Source organism: Trachemys scripta, chromosome 7 (assembly GCF_013100865.1).
Source record: "Trachemys scripta elegans isolate TJP31775 chromosome 7, CAS_Tse_1.0, whole genome shotgun sequence".
Lineage (NCBI taxonomy): Eukaryota > Metazoa > Chordata > Testudines > Emydidae > Trachemys > Trachemys scripta.
Window position 1 is genome coordinate 110,310,810 of NC_048304.1, and position 21,772 is coordinate 110,332,581.

At 44.5% G+C, this 21,772-nt stretch overlaps 1 protein-coding gene across 3 annotated transcripts in view; it reads right to left on the reverse strand.

Annotated features, from left to right (window-relative positions):
• The window catches only part of GRK5 (G protein-coupled receptor kinase 5), a 234,569-nt gene that overhangs the window by 37,942 nt on the left and 174,855 nt on the right, over positions 1 to 21,772 (reverse strand). For all 3 annotated transcript variants that reach the window (XM_034775048.1, XM_034775049.1, XM_034775050.1), the window contains one exon: positions 2,197 to 2,297. In XM_034775048.1, coding sequence (XP_034630939.1) covers positions 2,197 to 2,297 — 101 coding nt within the window. The remainder of the gene's footprint in view (positions 1 to 2,196; positions 2,298 to 21,772) is intronic.

A 21,772-nucleotide genomic window follows, 5' to 3' on the forward strand; every position in this document is an offset into this window, starting at 1 on the left:
TCCTCTGATAGTTCATGGTCTCTTGATTGGCTAGCCTGCTGGAACTAGTCTTACCTTCTGACCAACCAGTGCAATGGAAGGTATTGCATGCTTTCTAGCCAAATACACTTTAATTTAGAAACGCATTTCAGAGACAGAACATGACATCCAGACAAGTACTGGTATAAACCTGCCAGCAATGAAGACATCACACAAGCACCTCTCTAAGTAGAACATAGTTCTGAGATAGGACAGACACGGCTGTTACTCTGAAACCTGTCATAGTTCTGAGAGAAAGGAAACATTTCTATGGTATTTCCCATTGAGGAACAATTGTGCTTTGGGACTAGGTCTTTTCATTATCTAACTGATATGGTCCTAGAACTGAGCAAATGATTCATTGTTAATAATTTATCTCCTGAATTTAGCTTTTCTCCATTCGTTAATTGCCCATGGGCCATTTTTAATTTTCTGGAATTTGTTGGTTGTTTGAAATTATTTCCTAGTAATTCTTGTTCTGTGGATTGTGAATGAGCAGTTAATTGTCAGTATTTTACATTCAAAATTCCAATTCAAGTTGTCTTGGTTAGTTTTGATAGGACACACAGGTCATGTGGTATATGTTTCAATGGCAGGAAATATTTTTCTCTGAAGTGTAGTTTACAGAAGAAAATCTCAACATAAGCAGGTTACTACCAGAAAGAACCCCCCCCCAGACCCAACAAGATAACAGTGGTACGTGCCACAGTAGCTATTAAAAAACAAAACAAGGGAAACACATGCAAACACATATATTTCTCCTGCGGATCAGTCTTATTCTTGGAGATGTATTTGAAATAAATCCTTGCTACAGCACATAAAGGCAGGCAAACATCACACTTGTGTGTGTCCTTTCCCTGTCTGGGTTGGACTATGCACACTTACAAAATTAACGTGGTGCAATATATTTAGTAAACACCAACAGCAAGTTTTTAAAACTTCCCTTTGAGCCCATTCCAGTTCATGTGAAATGATCAGCATTTTTATGAATGAGGTTTCATAACCATTTATGAACTGAAACAGATAAATTAGCCAGCCATCTCAAACTCTTCTGAATACAGAACTCAACTAAGTGGTGTCCACAGCTAGCCATCTAGTAATTAAAAGCTTCATGCATTGTAACAAAGAATGGCTGCCTTTCACCAGTTATTTGCTTTTTCGGTCCCCTCGTCAGCATCAACAAAATACATCTGACAGTAAACTGTCAGGTTTAAAATTGATTTCAGAAACGGAAACCAACATCAGGTTTTTTACGTCAAGCACAGCTCTGCCTTTGTCATCATCAGGACTTGTGCACTCAACTGGGCTAAGTTGATATCAATATCCCAATGGGCACGAGACCAATGCAAGTAAACCAATTTGTTATAACGGAGGGCCAGAAGTAATCCACACTTTTCCCCAATGCAAAGCGTAGCTCAAAGCAGAAAAGGTCAATAACAGGAGCCAAATCAGTGAATGACAGCAGAGCACATTTTACAAATCCCCATTACATCATCTAGGGAAAACAAAATGTGCTCAGCCAAAGACCACATGGGCCTGTTTTAGATGTTTCCCCTCTTTTCGTATTTTTGTTGGTTTCTGATCTACTGGCATTAAACATACTAGGATCAGTGTTTGCAAATGCAAATTGCATACTGGGAACTTTAGGACACAATAGCACAATTGCTTCACCTCTGCAAAACTGATAAGCCTTTTCCCAGACAAAAGGATTAAATCGTGCACATACATTTCAACCCCAAGCCCCATCCTTTTGTTGAAGGTTTTCAGGAAAAGCCATGCAGGCAACGTTTGCACATTCCTCTGTCTAAATGGACTGCATAACCACTTAATTTTTATTCACTTTGAAACAGAGATGTTTTCTTTGGATTCATTATCATTGTACCGCTTTTCACACAGCATGAAGTCTAGGGCTGGTTCACTTGGCTAGAACATTCTGTCAAATACCTGAAACACTAAGTTCCTGTATGAGGTCTGCATAGTGGAAGGGAAATATTTACTATATTTTACACAGATGAAGCAATTTCATCACTTGTCAGTTATTTGTCTGAGAGTATGAATGCAAATTTAAGAAAATGCAAGCTGCAGATTCAAATGAAAATCCCTCCCCGTATCTGACACGGTCTTTTACACGTCTGACCACTCCAACTGTGGGATCTTTGGAAGTCAAGTTATACTTACTTTGCACAGTGAGAAAACAGCTCTTTGCAGGGGCTGATTTCGAGTTTTTCCTCAGTCTGATGGACAAGATCTTGACTGACTTCTGCAACATAAACTGGGGACTAGGGAAAGATGAAAAGAGCAATGTTACCTTTGTTCTAAAGCACAGCCGATTCCCTGCTAGCACATTAAGCCACGTTCATTAGCCAAACTCTTGGCCACTCTAATTCAGCTCCAAGGGTTGTGTAAGAGCAATTGAGAACTGAGTCGTGCTGCAGGAAAGTATGATACTGTAGTAATTTTCTCTGTGCTCCACTGTACCCCCACACGAATGCGATAACCTTTCATGCACTCTTCTATACCTCCATGATATGCAAAAGATGCTGGCCTACCAACTCTGTCAGTTCACAGACCACATTTTACATCCCATGAAAAATCTGCTATACTGAACTGCATAGGGACTAGTCCTTCATTCTTTAAAACAAAAGAGAATTCTCCTAGTGTTTTCATGTCATTGATGCTTCTTTGTGTTATCTAAAAGAATCCATTTTTTTTTCCCAGCAGGAGCTCAGCACAAATCAAGAGCAGAGAGAATGTATTTTATTTATTTATTCAGATTTACATAATATTAAAAAAAGACATCTATACGTGGCTCTGGGCACCCTAACATAATTAGTAGTACAATGAAATTTCAGCAGTATTAAAATAATCATTGCAGACAGGAATTCTCTCAGCCAACTACCTACAAAAACTCCTTTCCACCCCTTCATTGCTGTAGGAAACATACCTTCAGCGCTCTGCGAAATCCCTGTCAAACAGATGTCTTTTGCAATGTGCCTGGAAGATCACCAAATTGGTCTATTTCAGACCACTTGACAGAAGGGACTTGTTTTTAGAGACATTTCATACATTTTCGCATTCCTAAGAAAACTGTAATTATAACGTTTGAATGAAATCTATCCATCGATCTATAGCTATTACAATAGCTATATTTCATTCACATTCTTATTTGGGTCTTATGCTTATTTACACAAAGACTGCTCCTTCCCTATTCAAATCAGTGGGATTTGAGCACCTTCCCTTCTTAGGCTCCTTTGAGAGCCCAGCCATATGTATCAATCAAACCCTCGCAATATACGTGCAGGAGGAGCCGTAACACTTTGTAAAGAAAAACTTTTCATTCATGAGCATGACCACCAGATGGTGCTGAGTGGGAGGATCACAGCAGTTAATCACTCACTTCTGACCAGATGGTCCGGGTAGCTCACGCTTGGTTTGTGATATCCTGACAAGTATTGTAATAAATTGCAGTGATAATTGAGCAAATGACGGGGGCGAAGGAGAAGGGGACAGGAGTAAGTAGGAGCAAATCCCCAGCTTGGTGGAAGTTGAATAAAATCTTTCTTTTTTTCTCTGCTGAAATGAGAATACGCTCCTGATTACAACAAGGAAGCATATTCTGTGCTCTGCTGGAGTATTTTTAAACAGGGCCGCAGCCTACAGTATTGGGCAACCGAGGCTCAGAGTTTAGCATTTTAATAAAATCAGTAGAACATGCTTGATGTTTGTGTCCTCGGTTGAAGATTTCCTCCTTCCCTCCATATCTCTAGCCCAAGAAGGTTGGGTGGAATGCCCTGTAAAGGTCATTATCACCACTTAACTCAGCCACAGGGTTTCTCTGGAGAGCAACAGGAGGTGCATTTTCACCTGAGCTGGAGCAGACTCTCTCTACAGCAGGGGTCTCAAACTCAAATGACCACGAGGGCCGCATGAGGACTAGTGCATTGGCCCGAGGGCCTCATCACTGACACTCACCCCTTGCTGTCCCCGGCCCCGCCCCCACTCTACCCCTTCCATGAGGCCCCACCCCTGCCCTGCCTCTTCCCGCCCCCATTCCAACCCCTTCCCTGAAGTCCTCACCCAATTCTGCCCCCTCCCTGCCCCCAGGGGGTGCAGGAGGGTTGCGGGGTGTGATGGGGGCTCAGGGCAGGGAGTTGAGGTGGAGGAGGTGTGCAGGGTACGGCAGGGGGCTCAGGGCAGGGAATTGGGGTGTGGGGTGCAGGAGGAGTGAGGGGTGTGGCAGGGGGTCAGGGTGCAGCAGGGGGCTCAGGGTAGGGAATTGGGGTGTGGGGTGCAGGAGTGAGGCAGGGGGTCGGGGTGCAGGGTGCAGCAGGGGGCTCAGGACAGGGAGCGCAGGAGGGTGCAGGGTGTGGCAGGGGGCTCAGGAGGGGTGAGGGGTACAGCAGGGGGTTGGGGTGCAGGGTGTGGCAGGGGGCTCAGGGCAGGGGGTTGGAGTGCAGCAGGAGTATGTGGGATGTGGCAGGGGGCTCCGGACAGGGGGTTGGGGTGCAGGCTCCAGCCCGGTGCCGCTTACCTAGAGCGGCTCCAGGGTGGCAGCACCGCGGCCGGGGCAGGCTCCCTGCCTGCCTGCCCCCTGGCCCCTCTCCGCTCTGCTCCGCTCCAGGAAGCGGCCGGAGTCCCGGGGGAGAGAAGGGGGTGAAATGGCACCATGTGCTGCTCTTGCTCCTCCAGGTACATGTGCTGCTCTTGCTCCTCTCCCAAAGCTCCCATTGGCCACCGTTCCCTGTTCCCGGAGTTGCGGGGGGCAGTGCCTGGAAACGAGAGCACGGAGCCCTCTACTCTCCTCCACCCCCCTCTGGCCTGGGGCTGCAGGGACATAGTTCCAGCCGCTTCAGGGAGCGGTGCGGGGCTCACGGCGCCACAGGGTAGGCAGAGGGGCGGGGGCACGCGCGGGCGGGGGGGGCATGGGGAGCTTGGCGGGCCGCATGAAAGAATCCCGCGGGCCGCATGTTTGAGACCCCTGCTCTACAGCATTTCCAGCACTGCCAACCTGAGGGACAAGAGATGAGGCCTGCAAGGCGACACCGAATAGGACCAAGTGCTACAAGCACGGCCCATTGATGTGATATGAACATTTTAACTTAACAAAAGAACTTCTAAATAATGACATCGGACTTCATCAAAAGACCTCAAAGTGCACTACAACCAACTAACTAAGCCTCATGACACCCTGGGAGGTAGGCAGTACTACTGTACTCATTGAATAGATCAGGAAACTGAGGTACAAGGAGGCTAAGGCCAAATTTTCTTATCATGGTTGCTCACTGGAGGCAATGGGAACTGAGGGGTGCAGAGCACCATGAGAAATCAAGCCACTTATTTAGGTGCCTAAATATGGATTGAGAATTCTAAATTTAGGCACCCAATTTTGAAAATTTGTGTGTGTGTGTGACTGACCTGACGCATGACAGTGAACAAACTGGAAACAAAACATAATATAAATTCTAAGACGTTTAAGAATATTCGTACAGGCCTGATCCAAAGACTACTGAAGTTAACAGGAGTCTTTTCATTGAGTTGGGTTAGAAAACATGTTAACTTACATGTTTTAATTAACATGTGGTTAACCCCCACTTAGTACCTAGTGTAGACAAAGACAGCAGTGTTTAAAAATGTGTTAGTTGGATGTGGTTAGCAGAGCTGAAGGGAGAGGTAATGATCTAACACATGTTAAAACATTCCTGTCCATAATTAGACAGCTAATAAAAATGGCCTGATTCTTAGAGGTGTTGAGCATCTGCATCTCCCATGGGTTTTTGTGGAATCTACAGGTACTCAGTATTTTATGCGACCTGCAGGCATTGAGCACCAGAAAACAAAGCCTTTATTTAAGTGCCAAAATATAGATATAGATGCCTAGCTTTAAGCATTCATTAGAACACTCTGGCTCCATTTCCATCCCCATTCATACAGCCATGCTCTCCATTTCTCCTCCTCTGTCTTGGATCAAGTTAATGTTATGGCACTAAACACACATCACATTTTGTCTGAGACTAAAGTGCATGACAAAATGGGGCCCTGCTGGGGCCACCATTCCCCGCCTTCCCCCCGCACACGGATGCAAAAGTGTGCAGGGGAGACCCCTCACACACACTCTGGTGAAAGTAGGACCCAGGTGCCCCTTCTCCACCCTCACCTTCCTTGGAGAAAAACTGCAGATATCAACCAGCCAGTAGGAGCAGTCACAGAACAAGCAGCCAAGGCAGAGATCTTTGCACATTCAAAGAACTTGCTGCAGTTTTGACTGGCCATTCTCTGCTCTGTGCCAATTGGCTGTTTGCTGCAACCCTCCCTTTTCTTTTGTCTCCCAATTTCTTCACCTCAGCTTCACTCCACACCTGCCTTTTGTACCTTTCCCTTCCCTGTTCTCTCTTCCTTACACCCTTCCCTTTAACATCTTTTCTCCCTTCATTTCTCTTTCCATTTAGCTCATTCCCTCTGAACTAACCCCCCCCCCCCCCCCCCGAAAAAAAGAATTGGAACTAACAATGTTTGCTGCCATCACATTGTTCTTGCTGCTTGTGTGTCATAACTCTTCCTCCCACCCTGTCTCTGACTTGTCTATTTAGATTGCAAGCACTTAGGGGAAGGGACTGTTTGCTACCATGTTTGTACAGCGCCTAGCACAGTAGGACCCCATTGTTGCTTGGCCCTTAGGCACTACTGTAATAAACATGATAAACAGTAATGATATTAGGATATTACACTTTCCAAAAAAATCATAAGCACAATTTTAAGAACCATTTTAAACGTGAGGAGACTAAATTTGGGATAAAGTGAAGGGAGAAGGAAGGGAAGAAAAAAGAATGTGAGAACTATTTACAAGTACAGTTAATCGCCCTTTCCCAGCCCAAGTTCATGAGAGACATGGTCAGTGCTTAATTTTTCAAAACCACTCGCAACTGACCTTTGAATCGCTCTTCTCTTTCCTCCCCTCTTAACAAATCAACAGCAAACGAACAATATTAATGGAAGTAGAGGCATCTAAGAACACTAACATTCTGCACTTTTTAAAAGGAAACATATGGATGGACCAGAGCCCAGTATGTAGTGCGAACAGTTTTACTAGACCATTTAATTTTCTTTAACAAAATAAGTTATTTTTTTATGTGCAGTTCATTTTCCAAGGAATTGTATGTCTATGAAAACAAGTTGTGTAATTGTGCAGCCCTTCAAACCATTCAAAACCAGAGGCTTAAAGCCAAAGGGACCATTCCAACTCAATTAGTGTAGCCTACCCTGCTGTACACCTTATAGTCCCAAAGAGTCTTCTATATACAATATAGACTGACATAATTTCTTAGATTTTTCTTATGATTCTTATGATTTCATACCTCAAAATGATAGACCGAACATGTCCATCAGAATTCTTAAGCAATCCTGTCATTTTTCTTAGCTCTTGCAATTCAACACATATTCACATTGACTGGATTTAAAAATAAACAAAACACCCCTCCCCTCCCCCAAAACCCACCAACAACCCACACAATCTTAGTTTTGCTTTGGAGAACAACAGATAGGTAGCAACTCTTATGAAGGCAAGAAACAAGAATTTGGGTCCTAGCAACTGAAAGTTTACAAGACTAGCACCTTGGCTGACTAAAGAAGACAGTTGATTCTTCCTTGGATGAGGAGGAGCACAAACAGCTTGCGTGATTTCTATGAAAAGTGCTCAATGGCACTTATTTCATGCCACTCTGCCAGTATCCCATGGGCAAAGACTGTAAAAGCAGATTTGGCTTTCATACGACTCTCCAATGCACCCCTTCTGCATACATGAAATGTTCTTAAGCAGCCATGAAATTAATTTATCAAAAGCAAATCTAGACTGTATAGATTAATACCATACATCTTCAATCTTATGATTCAAGCTCTTCTGTTAACTCTCTAAGCTCTTATGTTTTTCTTGTATTTAAAAAAAAAAAAAAACTCAAAAAACCCCTAACCCTGAACAGACATAACCAGTGCATAGGCTTACCAACTTTCTAATCACTCAAAAGCAAATTCTCTAGCCCTGCCCCTTTCCCGAGGCCATCCCCCATTCACTGGGGGTGCGGGCTCTTGGGTGGGGCCAGAAATGAGGGGTTCAGGAGAGGACTCCAGGCTGGGGTGGGGGTTGGATACGGATGGGGTGAGGGCTCCAGCTGGGGGTGCGGGCTCTGGGGTGGGGCTGGGGATGAGGAGTCCAGGGAGGGGGCTGTGGATTGAGGAAGGGGTTTACCTCTGACAGCTCCTGGTCAACAGCACAGTGTGGGGGGCTAAGGCAGGCTTCCTGCCTGTCCTGGCACTGTGGACCACACCCCAAAAGCGGACAGCAGGTCCGGCTCCTAGGCAGAGGCGCAGCAGACAGCTCCGTGCACTGCTCTTGCCCACCGGCACTGCCCCCGCAGCTCCCATTGGTTGTGGTTCCCAGCCAATGGGAGTGAAGAGCTGGTGCTCGGGGTGGAGGCAGTGCATGGAGCCCCGTGGCCTCCCGCCTAGGAGCCGGACCTGCTGGATGTTTCTGAGGGGCAGCGCGGAGCCAGGAAAGGTAGGGACTAGCCTGCCTTGGCTCCGCAGCACCACCGACTGGACTTTTAATGGCCCAGTCAGTGGTGCTGACCGGAGCCGCCAGCGTCCCTTTTTGATCAGGTGTTCTGGTCGAAAACTGGACACCTGGTCACCCTACCAGTGCATAGTAATGCATTTTCCCTAATGACTATTACATTTTCTCAAATGCTAAAAGACTGATTTTGATCTCACTTGCACCAATGTAAATCAGGAGTAACTCCACTGAAACAGGTGTAATTCAGATCAGAATCATGTCCTAAGACGCTGGCAGTGCATGAAGCTATTGAGTTGATCCAATAAAAATGAAAGTCATCGAACGACACCTGTTTACTAGACCGTTTAATCGAAGTCGAAAGGGTAACTGCTTTTACCAGACTTTTAACCAAAATAAAAAGCATTATACTACTTTGTTTGTGTACATAAAGTACACAAACAGCATAAGTAATGATGAAGGTCAACAGGCACTGAAATACCTCACTGTGCAAATACTGAAGGGAAGCTCAGACTCCGAGGAAAGGTTCCAAGATGATTCTGAAGTCCCCATGATCTGTTATTTTAAATGTCACCTTGTATCATTGTGCTCTAAAATGTAAACTTGCCTTTTATGACAGTGACATACATGCTACTACAGGGTGCTTCACTTAGCCATTTAAGACTCATCACTGGATGAAACTGGGCAAGTAAGTTTACCTTTCTTTGCCTCACTTTTCCTATCTATAAAATGCAGATAATGACACTGAGTTCCTTTGCAAAACACTTTGAGATCTACTGATGAAAAGCGCTATATAAGAGCTAGTTGTTGTTATTATTACAGCCATTTTACAGATGGATAAACTGAGCATAGAGAAGGTAATAACCTCCCCATTTTTCAGAGGTGTTGAACATCCACAACTCCTAGTAAAATAAAGAAGTACCACCGAAGTAAGACGAAGCTGTGGGTGCTCAACACTTCTGAAAATCAGACTATACATAGCTTGCCATTGTCACATAGTATGTTAGTGGCAGCACAGGGAATTGAACCCAGGAATACAGGCTCCGTCCCATACTTGCTCTAGGGCAGTGGATGCCACTCCTTAGAGAGCCTTAAAACATAAATGCTGAGATAGAAGCAAAGCTAGACATGAACAAGAATATATTTTTTTAATAGTATTGATTGCATGCAAGCTCTCTGATCATAAATATGACTACATTGCTGGCAAGTTTCAGACGTGCTGCAATGATGTGATGTTGAATCATTATGTGCTATTTTAAATGTTGCTTGTATAAAACAAATAACGTTCAGCATATGTTACGTTTCAGTTTCTGAAAACATTCCACGACAAACTAGTCTAAAATTAATTAAAAATGGTTCAGTCCATGGACAAAAGGTCAAGCCATAACTTTTCCTAAGCTGTCTCCAGGTCCAAGCACTTATGTCTCAATGATGTGTATATTTTCAGATGTGGGCAACCGACATTCCATGTGTAAATGATTTGCAAATTCTCTACGTGGGCTAAAAATTAGAAGAGGTATGAAAGCTCTGAAAGGAACAGTTTCAGATGAAAAGCAGATGTCCTATAGTATGATGTGATCATAATGGTCATGTGTCTAAGAGAACCTGGAAAAAATAACTGTCCAGCTGTCCTGCAGCTTCATTTGATCTGCATATTTGCATATCTCTCACCGCTCTGCAGCACCGAAAGCAACAGACTGTGTCAATACTAGCAAACCTTTGGCATGCAATACCAATTCTGTTGCTGCTGCATCCATCCCATATCCACTTCCAGATGTTTCTGGAAGGTGCAGCCATTATAGGATGTGGTTAATGATGCCTAGTGGTGCTTAAGTTTGCCCCCACTGTAAGTCAGATGAACGTGGTGGTGATAAGAGGTCCTGCAATCAGGGAAGGGATTGGAAAGAAAATGGACTGAGTGTGAGTGCTTCTTAGATGAATGCAAGGTCTCTGATGGCTGCAGAGGGGAGCACCACTGTATGTGATAGTATAGGAGGGCGGGAGAAAGCGCATTAGATGAATATGTCTGGAGTTGGGGAGCGGAGATAGTGAGCCGGTTTCATCCTGCTGCACGAGCCTTCTGCTTGCCAATGGGGACTCACTCCAGGAGAGGCAGATGGTATTTCCACTGGAGGCTCCACTGGTGCTCCTGCAATGGGGATATGCTGACTCTCCATAACCCAGGCTATACAGGGACCCTCGCTAGGGGAGGAGGGTGCAGCCACTTTCTGCCACTGCAATTTCCACTCCCACCCCAGTGGGCAGGGAAAGGCCAGCACAAGCCAAGATTTAATCTAATCCAGAGACTGAGGGGGGAGGAAGAGGTAAGCCGGGCTTGTGGAGTGGGTGAGCTAGTGAGGAACCGATTGAGGGGAATGAGGTGAGAAAGGCGCAGTCAGAGAGGAGGCAGTAGGGCGGTATCCTAGAAACAGTGATCCTTTAGGGCATGGATCAGATATATGTCAGCCCCATGAGAGAAGGGGCTACAGTTCTGTCCCATCGCACACCCATTTCATTGGTCTCTTTGGTAAGGCACAAAGATGTTTGAAAATAGATCTTTTTTCCTCCTGACCTTCAGAGCAAGTTGCATTTGTAGAAAACAGCCAATTTCAGATCATGAGCAACGGCATCAGTTTAAGTAATTGACAGCTGGGTTTTCTTTTCCTACCACAGAGTCATCTGGGTCTGACGGAGGCAAGCCGGCTGAACACAAGGCTTCATAGTTCCAGAATATTTTTGTTTGATATCACATTATCGGAATTGACATTGGGAGTGCATAAGAGCATGAGCTGTAGCTATGTTATTATTAGTATTAATTCTTTATATTGCAGCTAATACTTGGGATAACTTCCTCAGACACTGACAACATCTCTCCTGCCCCCGGCCCTGGGGACCCGTTGCTTTCAGTCGGGCAGAGGCCTGACTCCGCCTCTCCCTCAATTGGAAGCATGTTGCCGCCCTGCACTGCAGTGCCAATGGAACCCTGACCCACCTCCTCTGTGGATTCTAAGGTTCCAACACCCTTCCCCGAGCTCCTCTCTGAGACACACCCTTCGGTGCTCTCTAGGGCAAGATCTATTATTGGTTTGGCTGTGTCAGACCTGCAGCTACCAGCTGGAACAGCCTTCTCACTGGCAGGCAACACCCTCTCCTCCTCCTTTGGGGACCCTACATAACACTCCTTCATGCTGCGAGTTACCACACCATCAGTCCTGGCCTTGTGGAAAAAATTGTTCCCTACCAACATGTCCACTGGGATATCCTCTAGCATCCCCACAAGTAAATCACCTTCCAAACCTTCCCACTCCACACAAACCTTCGCTAGTGGTACAGGGAACCTTTCCAGCCCCACCCCCTTAATGATGGCCATTTGCCCCGGTAAAATACTAACCTCTGGGACCACACTCTGTCGAACCAGAGAGAGCTGGGCCCCAGTATCGCTCCAACCCAGGCACTCTGTGCCACCAATTCTGACAATCTTAATGTGTTCCTTGTCTGGTTCACCAGGCCCAGTGTCCACCAAGCAGGTCTGATAAGTTATGGGGGTACCCTCCGGTGTCTTGGGCCTGAGGACAACCAAGCCAACATGGGACAGGGGAGGCTTATTCTCCTTCAATCTGGGGCAGTTACACTTCAGGTGCTCTGTAGAATTACAGTGGAAGCACCTTCTAAGGTCTCCTGTTTTTAAGGGCAGTTTGGGACAGGTATGGGAGGTAGGAATCTGAGAGGGTGAGTGCCCCACCTCCCGGCCACCCACCCTTTCCCAGGGATAAAGCGGTGACCTGGCTTCCCACCAAACTTAAACCCTTCTGCCTGTGACTTATTCCTAATAGGTGCTTGGGATTGTTCAAAATTATCTGCAAAAGCTGCAAGTTCTTCGACCGTTTCTACCTTTTTATCCCATAAACACTGTTTTACACCATCATTAGACATATTCAGGAACTGTTCCTGAGCAACCAAATCACACATTGCTTCAAAGCTTGCAATAGCTTTTCCTCTAACCCACTTATCCAGTAAATCTCTCATTTGGTTCACATAGATCACATTACTTAATCCAGCCCCTCTCTTAAGGCTTCTAAATTTTGCTCTTTAAGTTTCAGGTGTAATCTGAAACTGTTTCAAAACCAATTCCTTAAATTTACCATAATTGGAAGCATCACCAATTGGCATCTTATTGAATATGTCCAGAGCTCTCCCCGTCAATTTTGCAACCAAAATGGTCATCTGTTGATCCTCAAGAATTGCACAGAGCACACACAGCCTCTCAGATGTGATGAAATTTTCAGCAATGTCCCCAGACTTGTACGCAGGGCACAACCGCTTCCACTTGTGGATTTTTGGAGAGGGGGGTCCCGTAGTGGGGGTTCTGTCTCTTCCACTCCATTATGGCCAGCTGATGCTTCCTCTCGTTTTCTTTTTCCTCCAGTTCTTTGTCTTTCAATTCCAGGGCTAACTTCTGCCTGGCTGTTTCTGCCTCCATTTCTTTGTCAGCCTCCAGTTTTCTCCATTCTCGGGCTTCCTCAGCCTCTAGCTGTCTCAGTTCCACGGCCCTCTGATGTGCAGCCTTTTGCTCATCCATTTCCATCTGTTTCAATTCTGTCTCTTATGCATCTTTTCATTTTCTTCTACTTGCAACCAGTAGAGCTCCAACTTTTTGGTAGCTTCACTTTTACTCATTTTCCTGTCCCTACTTCCCTTTCCCAAAATAAGCAAACAGAAAATAATAAAACAGTAACCGCTTTGTCTGTTCTCTGGCCAACACACTTAAAACTCACTTAAAATCACAACCAGTGTTTCAGAGCAATCAGCTGTGCACATGACCCTGTCGCTGGGCCACTGTGAGGGGTTGGACCCCCAGTCCGGGATGCCACCTGATGTACTGGGGTTTCATTGAGCCTCTCCTGCTCCACCTGCCTGGATTCCCTCTCCCTGTTTTGCTGAATTATGCTCTCTGGCATCTTGCAGCGCGCGCGCGCGCGCACACACACACACACAGTTGTAGACTCTGGGGGGAGGGATAGCTCAGTGGTTTGCGCATTGGCCTGCTAAACCCAGGGTTGTGAGTTCAATCCTTGAGGGGGCCACTTAGTGATCCAGGGCAAAATCAGTACTTGGTCCTGCTAGTGAAGGCAGGGGGCTGGACTTGATGACCTTTCAAGGTCTCTTCCAATTCTAGGAGATAGGATATCTCCATTTATTTATTTAACTGAAGCCAGCTGTGTGTGAAAGGACTCACCCAGCACTCACACCCACACCCCTTTTGGGAAATAAACCCAAAATAATACTGTCTTGCACTGTATAGAAAGATCTGCACCGAGCAAGCTCATAAAAAATCACCCTCCCCCTCAATGTGGAGAGAGATGTGCACAGCTTCTTGCTGCCCCCCAGATATTAATTGCACAAACTGGGTTATGTTATAAACAAGAACTAAATGTATTAACTACAAAAAGTCATAGATTACCTTAGTAAATAAACAATGATGTCATTTTCCCCCTTTTATATCTTCTCCCCACTTGCTGGAAAGCTCATTTGCTGTGACGTGGGCAGGGCCGGCTCTAGGTTTTTTGCCGCCCCAAGCAAAAAAAATTTCGGCTGCCCCCCACCCCAGCCCTGGGCTCCCCACGCTCCTTGCTGCCCCAGCTCTGGGCTCTCCCCCCAACCTGCACCCTCCTGCTGTCCCAGCCCTGGGTCACTGGTAACTCGCTCCCAGGGCGGGTCATTCAGCAGGAATTTTGGATGTGCACAGAACACAGACAGGATTGGTTCCCATATGGTTACAGAACTGCAGTAAAGTGGAACAATTTTCAGCTTGTGTGATTGGAGGATGTCTGGATGCATATTATAAGACTGTCCTACATAAATGAGGTGCCTTTATTATGCTTTTGTTCCACTCTTTGTTTCTATAGGGAATTTGCCAATGCAATCACTGTCTTCCTTTTAAACAAAAAACAAAAAAACAAACAAACAAAAAGCAATGGCTGCTGAAAATAGGAATTCCAGTCCTAAAAAGCACTGGGAAACATTGCTTGCTCAATTTTTTATCCTACTTTTTCTACAGCAAGTTACAGTGGATCAGTATATTTGATTTGGGAGAAATGAAGTAACGGCTGCCCAAATTGAGCTTGCGCACTAGTGAATTTTGAGGGTGTTCAAATCTGGAAGGCAGGTGCTAGATTCCCTTTCTGAATATTAGCTATATCTGGAAAGGAAAAGTCAATTTCTGCTTCCATGGCTCAGAAGTGGAAATCCTCCTACGCGCCTGGTACTGTATCTAGCAGAGGTCCTCTAGCAGAGCCTCCCCTCCCTTACTTTTAATTTTAAAGTCTAGTGGGATCCACGTACCTCCCTTGCTAGGCTTCAGATAGAGAGGTGCACTGTCCCTTTAGTCCACCCAATTCCTTCTTTGGGGGCTGCAAGGTGAGGTCACACCAGTATCCCTAATCCAGTTTGGGGAAGTCTTCTGAAGGGGATATCTGGGGCAAAGCCTTCTACTCCTTGGGCTGGGCACACTTGTCCCCCACTCACAGTGCCACCCCATTCTAGCAGCCAGCTCTCCATTCACAGCAGGCTGCAGCATGGCTCGGCTACCTCACTCCCTCCCCCTCCCTTTCCTGTTGATAGCTGCCAAGGGATTGCTGGGAAATGTAGTTCTTTCTCTGCTCCAGGGCTGGCTCTATAGGCAGGGAGCTAGGCAAGGAACTACAGCTCCCAGGGTCCCATGGGTTCTCCGCTTCTGCAGTGTTGCGAGAGGGGAGGAAGTGAGTTTAAAAGAAAAAAAAAGGATGGACAGAATGCCGCCCCCTGCAAACGTGCTGCCCCAAACACCTGCTTGTTTTGCTGGTGCCTAGAGCCGGCCCTGGACGTGGGTCAAACAGTCCCCATTGGGTAGTGTTATCTCTGAGAGGTTTCTATTATACACAGTTCCTGGGGTAATCCTTGTGCTTGTGTGTATTTCATCAATTAGCCATTAACATTGTTTGGCCTTTTTACTGTTGTACCTGAACAACATGCTTGTGGATGTTTTCAATCTCACAACATGTTTCAGTAACACATAACCTAGCTAAACCTCATAACTTCACATATTAGGATAGCATATACAATCCAACGAGATATTAATGTCTTGCAGATTAAGACTTTTAGAATAGCATCTCACAAGGCATACTTTGTATAAGAAATATCCTAATTACACAACAGTGGTGAATATTGGGGTATCAGGGTGTAACAAGCATAATTACTACTAGCAGCTAGATGTGTGATACCTCATTATCGGAAAAGGACAGATTTCTCAACATTAATAGCATGGAGAAATAAAGTATGAGAAATCCATTCAATGGGAAAAAATGACATACAGTCTTTTGTTCAGGATCAAGTAGATTTTACAATATGTGGTTACCATTTTTGGAATTTGAATAAAATACATATATAGATAATGATAAGATTCATTAAACACAAACAGGTCTTTTAAAGGTAACAATTGAGGTTATGAATGAGATTTGTTATACTTATATGGAAAGCTCATGTGGGTTAATAATGATAAAATAAGAAGTTAAACAAGAGAATAGAATAGAAAGTTCTCTTTCAAAAGCCTCGTTTTCCAGGCACACGTTCAAGATTTCAGCCAAAAATCAAACATCTGTGAGAAGAAGTCACGGTATACCTCACTTAGTTTGAAGAAAATCAGAACCAATCTACATTTTCCTGCTTTTGTTACATTTTGGCCTGACCTCAGCACAAACCCCAGAATCAAATACCATTAGGAAAGTCTGGATTTTAGAATCCCGGTTTGTCATCTGACCCTCCTACATATCATAAAATAGGCCAACCCAAGCCCCAGATCTGAAGGCTGTGACACTTGTGGAAAGTTCAAACCTGACTTGTCTATCTCTAGTTCAACGGAACATATTTTTCTGGTTAAAAAAAATGTAGATAACTGTTGTCAACAATCATTTTTCTTTTGTGCCTGGCTCAGATTTCTGTTCCCGTGCAAAACCTGGCAACAGGAGCGACAAGATAATATGAGAAAGTTGTTCTAACAAGCTTTCCTATACAGTTGAACATGCTCAATACTTTTGGATAAGCAGCCAGCTGCTCAACTGCTTATTGGAACTTCTCTACCTTTTGACATTCTCCCATCACTGGTGCGTTGTCTAAACATTAGCAAGCAACCTTATGTTGCAATAATCACAGCTTGGCTTGCTGTGGTAAACCAACTGTCATTTGTTCCATTAAAAAAAAAAAAAGTCCCTAAATCTATAAAAATTCATTTATAACCTCATTTAATGGCTTTCTAGTGGGAAAACAGACAGACCTCTGCCCAAAATTAGCTCACCCCAGACACAGGGCCTGATTCTGCAACTTTTATGCATGTGAGTAACTCTTCCCTTACAAGCTGCGCCCCTGACGTCATTGGAGCTGCTTGCACTGAGTAAGGTTTGCTCACGTGCATTAGAGGCCTGGATCCAGCTTCAACTGAAGTCAGAGGGTTTCTTGCTCCCAACTGCAATGGGAGTTGGATTGGGCGCAAAGTTTGCAGGCTCTGGCCCTCTTTAATAATGAGCTTCACTACTAATAGGTCAAAATTCCGAGAGTGAGTGAGTGTGTGTAATGAAACCCCAACAGGCAGCTAGCTATTTGAGGGTATTAAAAACAATTTGGAAATGAGTAAAATGAATATAAAACAGGAAGCTGGGCGCCACTTTTACTGAAAGACTAGAAACACCCACATGAGAGCAGAACAAAAAGTCACACAAACACCGACCCCTTTTAAGAAGGGAGTCCCCGGATCACGTGTCCCATGTGAACGGCCAGTTAGATAACACGCAGTAACTGCCGTCAGAAGAGAATAAAGAAGAAAGATGTTTATTGTTCAGGATGACATGCTGTTTACAGTGGCATATTCTGCTCTTCCTCCGTTTTGTCTGTTGGACAAACAACAGCTGTGTTAGGATATTTAAATTATGATGCTAGGATTCTGAATTGGGTCCAGGCTTTAGCCTGATTAAATGATATTAAGTTAATTTACAAGCAGAGGCCTGGCATGCAGGTCAAGTGCTTTTAACATGTGTAGTTACCTTTTAAAAAAAAAATTGAAGTTGAGCTCTCTGAGAGCCAACTTTCCACAGCACGAATAAGCTGGTTATGTTTTAAACCCACCTGCCATCAAAGGAATTTTTGGACGCTCGTATTTTTTTTTAAAAAGAGATTTTTCTCCAGTGAGGTTTTGATGCATTTAATACATTTTGTGTATTTATTACTTGTGAGACCAAAATGGTGTCTTAAGAGGCTGCTGTGATTTTTGGATCCGTTAAAACAAAACACTCTAATGCTATTAGCAAACTGATTTTCCCACTGAAATTTTACCAGATAAGAGCATAACTCTCATGTCTCACATTGTAAATCTGCCAAGCCCATTCATAAAAGGCTAGTTGGTTAATGTAGCTTTTAGATGGAGAAATCAGGAGGCAGGCATCATATTTAACCTCACTTTAACAGTCACTCTTAGGGGACATACTGATGGCAGGTACTAGCACAAACAGGCTAATAGTAATCTGCATGATCCCCGTGTGAGTCTGTGTCTCCTTCTACTGGCAGCACCATGTATAAGAGTTGATCAGTCTGCTACTGCTTTTAAGCTACCACAGATGCTCCTTTAACTCAAGAAGTGGAACACCCCCAAACCCCTGCATGCTTTTAGATCCAGAGATTCCAGGTTCAAGTCCCCTAGATGATCCCCACCAGCAATGTTATAAGTGTTGGCCCATATGGAGATTTGAACTGCTGTGGACTTCTGATGTTCAGGACAAACGTCCCTGGTCAGTGTGAGACCCATATATACCAATCTAGGTTATGTGGGTTATACAAGCATGGCGGGAAACTTGCTTCTTCTCTCCACCCAACGCCATAAGAAATAAGCAAGCTGTAATAAGAGACATACTTATGTTTTGATTCCCCTGCCAGACAGTACACTATTATTAGTATTAATAATAATTGGCTACTTCAGTAACTGGCATCATAGTGCTTTGACGAACTTTATAAACTTTGTCCAGTATGTAGGAATCTCTTCTCCACCCAGCTAATTCTGAGAGGAACAATGTCATGTGTATAACATCTGCAGCACAATTTTCAGGAGGGAAGTGAAGATTATCTTCCCCCAATGGAACAGCAGGGGGGATTGGCAAAGCCAGGAGTGGTTTTAGATTTTGTAAATCCTTGTCAGTTGGGTTTAGGTTTTGAAAAACAAATCGAGGGTTTTTGCTGGAGTTGGATCCAATTTTATCCAAAGTGCAGCAGTTCAGGGTTTGGGTGTGAGGTAGAAACTCAGACAAATGATTAGTTTTAGCCCATTGCTACAATGTACATACTAGAATTGCCTTCTACCTAAGCTGCAGTTTGGCCAGTTACGACTGCCATGGGATAATGGCTTAGGAACAGAGTGGACATACTACCCTCCTAGCTAATAAGGGAAAGGTTACTGCAGCAGAGATTATTTCAGGTAAATGTTGTGTATCTATAAAATTCAGCTTTACAAATTGTTGTTGGTTAAACATCCAACACATGTAGATTGAATGCTGACATCTCTAGAAAGCAACACCATCTAACTTCTCGGATACACTGGCTAGAACATAGTCTCCATGACGCTAGTTACTGTGAGTTAACAGCCTGCGAGGCCTGCCCAGATCGAATGACTCACATGCTGTCCAGTTGTACACATTTTGCTGACATGATTCAGCCGGCACAAGTTTCCATTTTTCAAAGGGTCAAACCAGAGTAATTCTGTTAAACCTGAGCCAGACAAATGCCCTTTGCCCATGGACCAAGTCACCTCAGTGATTTTCCTGACCACACATGACAAACTGTTGAGAAATGCCTGCTCAGCAGTAAACATATGAACCTGAGAATTTAACCCCGCCACAAAGACAAGTCAAGCGGCATTTCCATTTAAAATGTGAGCAGTGCAGTTATTGTACCTGGCCTAACCTTTCAGCCACATGAAAAAGTGTTCTACCAGCATAGCCCCGTGTAAGTCAAATGAGCACAGAGGAGTGCCCATAGATTTATTCTAGGACAGTGGAATAGAACAGACTCTATATCATTTTCAATAGGATATCCAGCAGTATGGCATCATTGCAAGAACCAGAAGTCCTAAGTGCTTAATTAGCTAGAGTATGTATTATAAACAGTGGGTAAGGTATTAGGGAACAGGGCTTGAACAAACCGTGGGAAAATGTCATTTACTCTGAGACCACAGCAAAGAAACTCCTCATCAAACCAGTTGCACCATTTTTTGTTTAGATTCCACTAACAGCTGTATTACAGCTTGTCCCCTGTAATTAGAAGAATGCTTATTAATAATAAAGCCTGATTATAAAGCACTAATTTTAGGAGCAAGGTCACTGGACTTCTGTTCAGAACCTTTGCCAAAATGGGAACATCCATGTGAATCCATGGAGATCTGCTTGTACAGAAAGCACACTGCAAAGTTTATTGCCCAACTTCCTTAGGACTGAGACACTTGGCTCGCCAGAGACATTGATTATGCAGTCTCTGGAACAACAACAATTACATATTGATTTCTCTGGAGACTGGGTTATATATTGATTATGCTAGATACAAGGTGGAGGCTCAAGTTACACACTCACCACTGGACAGTCACTACATAGTAGTGAAGTCAATAAAAGGAGGAATGGCAAATTCATCGAGTCAGAGGGTGAAATCCTGGCCCCACTGAAGTCAATGACAAAACTCTCATTAACTTCATTCAAGTCACGATTTCACCTAAAGTCTTTGGAATCCTAAAAGTCTTCTGATAGTTGTAAAAGCTGCTGTGAATAACATTCGGAGCTGGTAAATACCCATGGCCAGTCTTAGAACCCTGCAGCATGCTGTGTTCACGTGGCACACCACACCGCACACCCCTTCTGTGTCAAAAATCAAGTGCTCACGGCTTTGTCGGTAATCTGACTAGGGGACTCTTGTGCAGCCTCAGAATAGTTCTACGACCAGCACTGCAGATAGCCACTCTCCTTCATACAGGCTCCCATCTCCACCATGATATGCATCAGGTATGTTCTATGCAAACACTGCAAGGAGCACACACAGTGTCCAGTGAAAGAGAATGTACTGTCCTGTATGGTGTGGCTCTCTTGTTACCGTTGAGACGTATAACTGGAAAGAGAAAGGCCAGCTGGGTATATGACCAACTGGCTGGATTTGCTTGAGAATGCAGTGTTCTAGAAAGCAATCCCGGAAAATTTGTCTCTCAGAACACTAAGGCTAGGTCCACCCTACCCGTCTGATTCGGCGGATAGAGATCGATCTTCTGGGATCGATTTATCGCGTCTCATCTGGACGCGATAAATCGATCCCAGAAGCGCACCCCCATTGACTGCGGAACTCCTGCTCGCCGAGAGGAGGAAGCGCTGTCGACGGGGGAGTTTGCCTGCGCCGCGTGGACCCGCAGTAAGTAAACTTAGTTCGATCTAGGAAACGTCGACTTCAGCTATGCTATTCTCGTAGCTGAAGTCGCGTTTCCTAGATCGATCCCCTGCCCCAGTGTGGACCAAGCCTAAGCTTCTGTCTCACACTAAGCTTTCTAGATTGTTTTTATCGGAACTTTAATTTCTTCTTTCTCAGCATCATTTCCAGTGACTTTCAACTTCGGTTCATGGTTGCTCCAAAAAGTAATTATAGAATCTTTCCTACAAGGCATTTAGCATAACTTAAACAGACAGATAGCAAGAGGTCTCAGAACGATAGTGCAGTTCTCAGTATGATGTGACCTGCCCTTCCATAAATGGGATATAGCCAATATCATTAAAAAGTGATACAGTGAGTCTTCCTCATGGGAGATGGAAGGCAGCAGTGATCTGAGAAGATGATTAATCCAGCAAGATGAGTGCCTTGATTTTGCATTTATGTCACCAGTGGAGAAAACAAGAAAGGAAAAGAAATCTCAAGGAGACGACAACAGATGTGTTTGATAGTGGAAAATAAAATCCTCAAATAGCAGGATTAAAATGATGACGTTTATTCTACGGCAGTGCACGACTGATACAAACGCTGGGAGCACTAGACTCAAGTGGGAGAAGTTTGCCCAGCAGAAAAGGTTAACATGCAACTGTAATTTCCTCCCGTCCTCATTAAAAATAAGTTGATATAATTGACAGAGCCTAATGTGAATGCACAGCACTCCTT